Genomic DNA, 10,938 nt, shown 5'->3' with positions numbered 1-10,938 from the left:
GCTAAGATTGTGCCTATGAATAGCCACTCTAGTCCAGGCTGGGCAACACAGGGAGATCCCTTCTCAAAAAAAAAAAAATAATAATAATAATAGTTCTTTTTTTTTTTAATGGAAGGTCTCACATATTTATTACTGAACCCAGCCAACCAACGCATTCATAACAGTTCCAGAGAGAAAAAATATATTCTCAATAAAACATGTACAACTCTCCAGAGTGGTGACATTTTCACCTTGATGTGGTAACATGATTGTGACCTTCAGAGAGCATAAATATGTGTGCCCTCTCATGTGTAGTTCCTTATAGGCCCAGCTTGGTTCTTCTCCAATGTCTCCTATTGGAGTTGTACCTGATTTTATTACCAGTTTTCATCCAAATCCACTGGGGACGATTTTGCTTTTGTTTCTTGGCCAGGAATTGCTTAATCCCGAAAGTCTTGTGGGAAGACATGGCGAGAAGTGGAGTCAAGCACGCACCACGATGGCAGAGAAAGAAACGTTATTTCATTGTTTATGTGAAATTCAAACTTAACTGGCATCTTGTATTTTATCTAGCTCCTCTCCCTCTATACCATGTCATCCCCTCACAGACTTGGTGAGTGGTGCCTTTCTCCCACTTGCTCCAAGCCTTCTAGAGCAGAAGATAGGAATTCTGAAGCCCAAGGAAAGGAGTCCTGACTTTGGGAAGGAGGAGAGGACAGTGGAGCGAGACCCTGGAACAAGGTGGCTCCAAGGCCTTTGGGGGCCTGGTCCTGCACGGGTGGGGTGCTGGGGCTTGGCCCCAGAAGAGCTACTTGGGAGAACTGTTTTGTTCTTTCCGTTGCTGGTAATTTGATAGTTTTCCAACTAAAACTAGTTTCCCATCATAAATAATGCACTCCCTCTGTTCACAGGGATGGTTGCCTGTGTTGATGGCTGTTCTGCATGTACCAAGCACTGTGTTGACGGCTTTACATTGCTGTTATCACAAATACTTCCTCACTGCCTACCTTGCACCAGGCAAGGTTTATTACCGAGGACACAGCTGTGAACAAGGCAGATAAACCCCTTCCTTTTAGGGAGCTCAGAGCCTAAAAGGAGGGGAGAACTAAGGGCAATCAGGTGAACTCTTTTTTTTTTTTTTTTGAGACGGAGTTTCGCTCTTGTTTCCCAGGCTGGAGTGCAGTGGCACAATCTCGGTTCACTGCAATCTCCACCTCCTGGGTTCAAGTAATTCTCCTGCCTCAGCCTCCTGAGTAGCTGGGATTACAGGCAAGTGCCATCACACCCTGCTAGGTTTTTGTATTTTTTAGTAGAGACGGGGTTTCACCATGTTGGCCAGGCTGGTCTCGAACTCCTGACCTCAGGTGATCCATCCTCCTCGCCATCCCAAAGCCTCGCCCTCCCAAAGGGATTATGGGCGTGAGCCACTGCACCTGGCCAGATGAACTCTTACATAATTAAGTTGGCAGGATAAGAAATGCACTTAAAATAAATCAATGACTTTAAGAGGTGAAAAATAGTATACCCAATTCACACATGAAGAAACTGAGGTTTGGAGAAATTAACCCTTTTGTGCAAGATTGGACCTCCAGTAAGTGACGGAGCTGAGAGTCAAACCTTGACTCCAAATTCATGCTCTTATCCACTTGGATATGAGGCACCTGTGGGGGTCTGGCTTGTAGTGTGTCATCGTTCTCTGGGGGCTTCTTTGGTGGTGGTCTTAGTTTTCTCATCTTTCAAATGAGGGTGTGCGGCAGGTGGGTTCTCATGCATCATCCCCAAAGAGGAACAAACAAATGAAAGGCTCTTGCAGGCCAGGAGGTCAATGACACCGTCAAGGCTTGTCTGCTGGAAGGTGCCTCTCCCCTGGGACTAGAAACATTTCTGTCCACTTTTCCCTGTCCCCTGAGGACAGAGCCTTTGGTATCACTTAGCATTAGACTCAACCAGAAGCCAGTAGCCTTGCTAGATCTGACACAGAATGAAAGGTCCTGAGCTGGGTGGGGGCACAAGGTGAGGATCAAAACAGTGAAATGAAGTGAACAAACCCGTAATAAACCTGGCATTCCTGAGAGGAGAAACCGCAAGGTGCGACTTGAAAGGGCTTGGCTGGGGTTCCCACTGTGCTGACAAAAGCAGGAGGGGCAGCTCACCCTCCAGCAGCTAGGCTCTGCCTGTGCCCTGCAGGTATCCTGCTCCACGGCAGGACTCGCAGGCCCTCCCCCAGCAGCTGTGTGCACCACCTTCACATCAAAGTCAACAGTCCCAGCCCCAGGCTGTGAGCAGGAACCAGAAAAACATATTCTGCTCCTAGCAACACATTGCAAATGAAACTGACAAATGCCAACCTGCAGGGCAGTCTCAATACTGAGTTCTCCCTATGGGCCAGGAAGCTTCCCTGCAAACCCTACTAGCTGGTGTTTCCTCCAAACTCAGACTCAGTCCCAGAAACACAGTAGAGGCCCAAAACCTTTGTGCAGGCTGGAAAGGAGTATTGTTTAAATTAGGTGCAAAGATCTATTCCACCTCTAACACATCCAAAAAAGGGAAAGAAGGGAGGCAAGGATGGGGAGGCCCTTTCAACAAACCAGACAGGAGGGGATAGCATACTTCTTACGTTTAAACAAGGTGGCTTCTCTAGCAAATGTAAGTGAATTTTAACATTTTGTAGATTAATGGCAGGGCGCGGTGGCTCACGCCTGTAATCCCAGCACTTTGGGAGGCTGAGGCGAGCAGATCACTTGAACTTAGGAGTTTGAGACCAGCCTGGGCAACATGGTGAAACCACGTCTCTACAAAAAATACGAAAATTAGGCAGGTGTGGTGGCCTGAGGTGGAAGGGTCACTTGAGTCCTGGAGGCAGAGGTTAGAGTGAGCTGAGATTCATGCCACTGCACTCCAGCCTGGGCCACAGAGCAGACCCTGTCTCAAAAAAAAAAAAAAAGAAAAAAGAAAAATATATGGTAGATTCTTGTTAGACAAGAAGTAGAGAAAATGCCATATTTTCTTTACTTCTTGAGGGTTTATAGCCATTTTTCCTTTGCATTTTTTAGCTTTCAAAAATTGTAAGACTGCTACACGCTTCTCATAAGACATTGACATAATTCAGAAGTGTGTGAGGTGTGAGTGAAAGAGAAAGAGACCTCCCCGCTCCCCATCACTGCAGCTGCACTGGCTCCACCTTCTTGTGCCTGCTTTTTTTTTTTTTTTTTTTTTGAGATAGGATCTCCCTCTGTCACCCAAGCTGGAGTGCAGTGGCGCCATCAAAGCTCACTGCAGCCTTGACCTCGTGGGCTCAAGCGGTCCTTCTGCCTCAGTCTCCCAATGTGTTCGAATTACAGATGTGAGCCACTGCTTCTGGTCTGGTCTGCTCTTCTCGCTGCAACCTTTGGATCCTGGAATTGTTCCTTCCTGCTCTAAGGCCTTTGCATTTGCCTTTCCCTTAGCAGCTTGGGACCCCTTGTCCTTTTTCTTTCCCTACTCCCCTCCCTTCCCCTCCCAAATCCAACCTGGCTAACTCTCCTGCAGCCTTCAGATCGCCTTCTGAACATCTCCCTGGGCTACACCCCTGTGTCTTGACTCCTGATTACCATGTGCCCACAGCTCCACGTGGCACATGGAATGATTGAATGAATGACTCCTCATGGGGTTACCTCTGTTACCTATTCCTTGTATTTTATCCCAGGCATTTTTCTATTCATGCCCAAATTAACGACTTGTCTAGAGTAAGACCTCACTCTGCAGACTGGTATTGCTGCTTCTGGTAATGATAGGAACTGAGGTTCGCTGACGGTCAGACACTGGGCCCAGTGCTTCACGCATAAAATCTCATTTACCCCCTCCCATTTTACAGCAGAGAAAGTTGAGTACTGAGAAGTATAAAAATTGCTGGGTTTCATAGAGATGCAAGTGACAAGGTGCTGACAGGAAGGGTTTCTTTGATCTAAGCCGCTATACGATATTGCGTCAAAGTCAAGGTAACTTAGTATTGATGAATTAGTTTGCTTGTTTTTGTAGCCAGTGATCATGTACCAGGATGTGTGATATAAAGCAGATCATATCCTGGTGTGAATAAAATGAAATCTAATGTTAAGAAGATCACCAAAATATTTGCAAGCCTATGGGTCATCTTATTAACAAAAGCAGGATGTTCGCTTATTTTTAGAGAGTGCTGTCATGCACTACCGTGGACCCAACACCAGCTTCCATGACTGTCAACTCATGGCCGACATTTTTTCACCCACATCCCCCCCCTTCCCTACCCTCACACCAGATTATTTTGAAACCAATCCCAAGAATCATATTATTTTATTAATAAGTGTTTCAGCATGTTTCTAAAAAAAAGGACTCTTAAACACATTATAATTCCATTATCATGCTAAAATGTATGTTAACAATCATTCTTTAATATCACCAAGTATTCTATCTGTTGAAATTGCCCCAATTGTTTCAGCAATTGTTTTCTTCTCATTTAAAAAAGTTATCTATTTTAATTGACAAAAATTGTATATATCTATCCTATACAACATGTTGTTTTGAAATCTGTATCCATATTTAGCTGGATTAGCTAAATCATGCTAGTGAACATACACATTAGCTCACATACTTATCATTTTTTGTGGTGAGAACACACACAGGTAGTCCTAAAATCTACTCTCAGCGATTTTCAAGAATACAATACCTTGTCATGAACTGTAGGCAACATGTTGTACAGTAGATCTCTTGACTTATTCAGCCTGTCTTACTGGAATTTTATATCTTTTGACCCCTATCTCCCCAGTCCCCTAGCCCCCCTCTGTTGCTCACCATGCTGCCTCCACTTCTATGAGTTTGGCTTTTTTAGATTTCACATATAAGCGAGACCATGCAGCATTTGTTATGTTTGTTTAGTTTGTTTTCATCAAGATGCGAATAAGGTCCATCCACACATGGCTGTTGGTTGATATGACTCTTAAGTCTCCTAAATTCTATAGGTTCTTCTCCACTTTTCTTTCCTTGAAATTTACTTGTTGAAGAAACTGAGTCATTAGTCCCAGAGAGTTTTGCGCAATTAGGAGTTTGGGGATTGCATCCCTGTGGTATCATTTACTATGTTTTTCTGTTTCAGGTATTTCTTATAAATTGAGAGTTGAATTTGGAGGCTTAACTGTTTCTGGTTTGATTTTTTTTCATAAAAATATTTCATAGGTGGTTTGAAATATTTATTCTTTATTTTTAGGCAGAGTCCTGCTCTGTCACCCAGGCTGGAGTGCAGTGGTGTGATCTCCGGCTCACTGCAACCTCCACCTCCCAGGCTCAAGTGATTCTCCTGCCTCAGCTTCCTGAGTAGCTGAGATTACAGGTATCCACCACCACGCCCAGCTAATTTTTGTATTTTTAGTAGAGATGGGGTTTCGCCATGTTGGCCAGGCTGGTCTTGAACTCCTGACCTCAGGTGATCCGCCCACCTTGGCCTCCCAAAGTGCTGGGATTACAGGCGTGAGCCACCGTGCCCGGCCTAGGTTTAAAATATTTAGAACCTCCATTATAACCTTCCAGAACTCCTGTGGCTGGGGCTTCCAGGTTGAGAACTTCAGAGCTAGCCTCAATCTCAGCCTCTCATTCACTGAAGTAGCAGCCAAGCCCGGGAGGATAAGTCACGCTGAGCAAAATCCTTGCAGCCTGCAAAATCCCTTCACAGACTACTGACCCAGATGGAGAAAGCTGAGGAGGGCTTTAGAAAAAGCAGCCTTCCTCTACTGCACTGAGTCGCCCTGGGGATTTGCAGGGGAGGTTCCCCGACCTGGTTCGCTTTCTGCTTGCTAGCACGCAGGGTGGCTTTGTGCCACAGCCCAGCCTGACTCATCCCCTCTGCTTTTTATTTCTTTCCTCCTCACACCCTCGCTGAGCTGCTAATTGCTCTCCTCCACCCTCCCCCTTGGTTGGAACCCTGAGGCCCTGACCTAGAGACACCCCATCACAAGTGTTTTCCAGCCAGCTCCAAAACCTCATCTCTGCTTTATTTGAAAATCAGTCAACATTAAACAGTGACTTGCTCTGATTTAAGGAGACTTTTAAAACTCTGAAGTAATTTTCCTTCTCTCCCTTCGCTTCTTCTTTTTCTTTTTTATTGTTTGTTTTCCATTTTTTAAGACTTCTTGGCAACTGGTTTTGGGAGAAAGAGACCCTTTTGCAAAGGACCAGAAGGCATGTCCAGTGTTCAAACCCAAGGTGATGAAACCCCAAAGGTGTTTTCCTTTCCACATCTCTGTCTCTTCCACTCCCAGGCACACACCAGAAGGGCTGCCCGATTTACACATTGGCAGGCTTATGATTCATCCAACAAATGGTTTAAGCACCTTCATGGTTCCCAGGGCCCTTCTTAGTACTGGAGATTCAACCAAGCTTGGCATCACCAAGTTCCTGCACACACATTGCTGGGGAAGGCAGATTAAAAAAAAAAAAAGTCCAGGAACGGTGGCTCATGCCTGTAATCCCATCGTTTTGGGAGGCTGAGGCAGGAAGATCACTTGAGCCCAGGAGTTTGAGACCAGGCTGGGCAACACATTGAGACCCCATCTCTGCAAAACATTTTTTTTTTTAAATTAGCTGGAGATCGTGGCTCATGCCAGTAGTCCTAGCTACTTGGGAGGCTGAGGCAGGAGGATCACTGGAGCCTGGGAGGTTGAGGCTGCAGTGAGCTATGATCAAGTCACTGCATTCCAGCTTGGGTGACAGAAGGAGACCCCATCTCTAAAGAAAAATAAAAAAGGAAAAAAAATACACAATTTAAATTCAATCACAATGTGTTAGAGGGAAAAACAATCTGCGTGGCAGGAAAGTGGGTGACTGGGCAGGAAAGTGCAGTGAAGGTGGGAGAGAGGAGGGCAGAAGAAACCTGTCTCAGGTGAAGACCTTGGAGCTAAAGCCTTAGCTGTGAAGAAGATCTGAGGGGATGAGCTCCAGGCAGAGGGAGCGAGGAGCTATGCAAAGGCCCTGCAGAGAGATTCACTGGGAGAACGTAAAGGGCAGAGAGCAGGCCAGCGTTGTTGGAGAGATGGGCGGGGGCGTCTATCAGCCACAGCGAGGAAACAGGACTCTGTTCGAAGGCAGTGATTCCAGTGGGGGCGATTTTGCCCCTCAAAGGACATTTGGCAATATTGGGAGACATTTTTGGTTGCCACCCATTTGGGGGCAGTTGCTCCTGGCATCTAGTGGGAAGGGGCCAGGGAAGCTGCCTACATCCTGCAAAGCACAAGACAGCCCCTACCACAGAGAACTCATCAGTCCCAGATATTAATAGTGCTGAGGTTGAGAAACCCTGGTCTAAGAGTGGTGGGAGGCCATCGGAGGGTCTGAAGCAAGGGAAGGATGTCGTGTGTGTTAAAAAAGGAGAGTGGAGTGTGGGGAGGGAGAGTGGAGGTAAGGAGATGGGGAAGATGTTGCACTTGTCTCAGTGAGAGATGCTTCTAGATCCAGGAGGCAGACCTCAAGGATGAAGAGAAGGCAGATGCTTTGAGATTGTCCCTATTCGAGTAAGCTATGGGCAAACATGTTTTGGAAATGTTGTATACTATACCAACATAAGCAGTCTAGCGTGAATCCCAGAGCAAGGCTATTTAAGTTCAGATCTTGGCTTTGCCTCTTGTTAGCTGTGTGATCTTGGGCCGGATTCTCAACCTATCTGTGCCCCAGTTTTTCCATTTCTAAAGTGGAATAATAGTGTCCATCTCAGAGGGCTAATGTGAGGAGTAAATTAGTTAATATACACATAAATAAGCTAATAGATGATTAGAACACTGCGAATACTCAATAAGCATTGTCTGGTATTAGTACATACTCCTTTTGGGAGTATCACTAGTTATATCCACAAATTAAAGTCTCTGAGAAGACCTGTATCAAAACTGTTGCTGGACTTGCTTAGCCTACATTCACTAAACTTATATTTTCATGACATGTCCCCCACCCCCACCAACTCCCTGAACACTCTGAAAACCAGGGATCCTCAGAAAACATTTGTTTACTTATTTATTGAGATGGAGTGTTGCTCTGTCCCCCAGGCTGGAGTGCAGTGGCGTGATCTCGTCTCACTGTAACCTCCATCTCCGGGGTTCAAGCAATTCTCATACCTGAGCCTCCCGAGTAGCTGGGAATACAAACGTGCACCACCACACCTGGCTATTTTTTGTATTTTTGGTAGAGACAGGGTTTCACCATGTTGGCCAGGCTGGTCTTGAACTTCTGGCCTCAGGTGACCCACCCACCTCACCCTCCCAAAGTGCTGGGATTACAGGCATGAGCCACTGCTCCCGGCCCCTCAGAAAGCATTTAAAAATCATCTTTATTGAGATCTAATTCACACATCATAAAATTCATTCTTTTAAAGTATACAATTCAATGGTTTTTGGTATATTGAAAAAGTTGTGCAATCATCCTCACAATCTAATTTTGGAACATTTTGTCTCCCCCAAAAGAAACTCTGTACTTATTATTAGTCTCGCCTCATTCTCCCTTCCCCCAGCCCTTGGAAGCCACTCATCTACTTTCTGTCTGTGAATGTGTCTGTTCCGGACATTTCACATAAATGGAGTCATACAGTATGTGGCCTTTTGTGATTGACTTCTCTCACTGAGTGTAGTGTTTTCAAGATGCTGCCACGTAGCATAGATCTGTGTTTCATTCCTTGTTATGGTCAAATGCTATTCCACTGCATGGAGAGACCACATGTAGTTCATCTGTTCATCAGTTGCTGGACACGGGTTGTTTCCAGTTTTTGGTTATTATAAATAATGCTACTATGGACATTCAGGTACAAGTTGCAGTGTGGATACATGTTTTTATTTCTCCTGGGTAGACACCTAGGCGTGGAATTGCTGGGTCACATGGTGAGCTCGGTGTTGAGCTTTTTACAGAGGAGAGCACTTTGAGGTTTGTGGATGCTGGCATTTTGTTTGCTCTGCCATTTCCCCTTCTTCTCCTTTCTCTCGCCCTCTGTTCCCCCATAGTCCTAGATGCCAATGAGAACTTTGCCTCTTCCCAACTGTTTGATCTTGAGGAAGTGATTTATCCTTCTCTGAGCCTCCATTTTCTCATCTGTAAAATGGGAATAAAGATGAAATGGGATTATTTATGTAAAGTGCTTGCTCTAGTGCCTACTAGTCAACTGGTTGAAGCCGTATTGTTGCTAGTGGCATCTGTGAGTGTGCATTGTGAGATCTTCTTGATGTAAGCAGTATATGGATTGGTAGATGCAGTTGCCAGCAATGCTGTGATGAAGATTCCTGTGCTTGTCTCCTGGGCAGGACGTAGGATACACACATCTTCACCTCCATTGGAGTTTGCCAACTGAATCTCTAAGGCAGTTGAACCAACGCACATTCCCAGTAGAAGAGTTTTCACCACACCATTCTTGCCAAGCCCTGATAATTTCTTACTTTTTGCCCATTTGGTGGGTATGACACAATGTCACCTTATGGCTTTGATTTGGATGCCAGATACTTTATCTGGATTATGTTATTTAGCACTTGCAGACACCTCATGAGGTTCATACTAATATGATCCTTTTTTTTTTTTCTGAGACAGAGTCTCACTCTATTGCCCAGGCTGGAGTGCAATGGCGCAATCTCAGCTCACTGCAACCTCCGCCTCCTGGGTTCAAGCAATTCTCCTGCCTCAGCCTCCTGAGTAGCTGGGACTACAGGAGCCCGCCACCACGCCTGGCTAATTTTTGTATTTTAGTAGAGACAGGGTTTCACCAGGATGGTCTCGAACTCCTGACCTCGTGATCCATCCGCCTTGGCCTCCCAAAGTGCTGGGATTACAGGCATGAGCCACCGTGCCCGGCCATATGATCCCCATTTTGCAAAGGAAGAAACAGACTTTGAGAAGTCAAGGGCTGCCCCATAAGACGTGAAGCCAGGCAGTCTGGTTCCAATGCCTAGGCTCTCCATCTGAGCTTCACTCTGCCTCCTTGGGGCCTGGGGCTGACAAATAAACATGAGAAAGACCCCAGGGTGACTACTGAGACTGCCAAGAAATTGAAGAACTACATTCATTCTTTCAGTCAGCAAATACCTATTTGTGCCAGACTCTGTGAACAAAATAAAGTCCCTATTCCCAGGGCTTCTGGTCCAGTGTGGGGAGACAGCAAATAGATTTGTAACATCACATAAGCTCTGGGAGAAAAATCAAGCAGGTAAAGAGGCTGCAGGGTGATGTTTATGTGAGGAGGTCAAGGGAGGCTTCTCGAGGAAGGGACATTTGGACAGAGACCTGGACATTTGTACAAGAAGGGATGTAGTGAGGGTGCGAACCATGTGGCCAGCTGCAGGAAGAACCTTTTTGGCAGAGAGAACAGCATGCACAAGGCCTGCATGGTGGCATGACTGGGGCGTTTGAGGAATACCAAGGCAGCCGTGGTAGGCAGAACTCTAGAGCTGGCTCCGGATTCTCATTCTCTGGTTATTCAACCAAACAGTAATCCAGGTGCTGCTGCGAAGGGTTTGCTGTTGAAATGTAAGTCCCAAGTCAGTTGATCTTAGGATATGAAGATGATCCTCATGGGCCTAATCTAATCAGAGGGGCCCTTTAAGAGCAGAGGATCCTCTCTGGCTGGCGCAGGAGAGGTCAGAGGGTTTGGAAGCACGAAAAGGATTCCAGGGGCCCTTGCTGGCTGAAGATAGAGGAAGCCACGAGACAAGGAAAGCAGGTGGCCTTTCCAGGTGCTGAGAGCTGCCCCTGGCTGAAAGCCACCAAGGAAATGGGGACTATCGTCCTGTAACCATGAGGACCTGGATCCTGCAGTTAGAGAAATGAGCTCAGAGGAGAACTCGAGCTCCTGGTAAGAGCACAGCTGGCAATACGTGATTTCAGCCTGAGCAGAGAACCCAGACGCACTGCACTAGACTTCTGACCTACAGAACCGTGAACTTATAAACAGGTGTTGTTTTAAGCTGCTAAATCTGGGGCAGTTTGTTACAC

General features: G+C 46.0%; 1 protein-coding gene across 1 annotated transcript; it reads right to left on the bottom strand.

Moving 5' to 3' along the window:
- Positions 1-298: 298 nt before the first annotated feature.
- LOC129021491 (putative ribosomal protein eL39-like 5) lies at positions 299-448 on the bottom strand. The gene has a single exon (XM_054466942.1). It carries the CDS (start codon positions 446-448, stop codon positions 299-301), a length of 150 nt encoding a protein of 49 aa, XP_054322917.1.
- Between the last annotated feature and the right edge of the window lie 10,490 nt (positions 449-10,938).

Source organism: Pongo pygmaeus, chromosome 21, assembly GCF_028885625.2.
Source record: "Pongo pygmaeus isolate AG05252 chromosome 21, NHGRI_mPonPyg2-v2.0_pri, whole genome shotgun sequence".
NCBI classification, from domain to species: Eukaryota; Metazoa; Chordata; class Mammalia; order Primates; family Hominidae; genus Pongo; species Pongo pygmaeus.
Note: the sequence above shows the minus strand (reverse complement) of the source record. Positions and strands in the feature narration are given on the sequence as shown.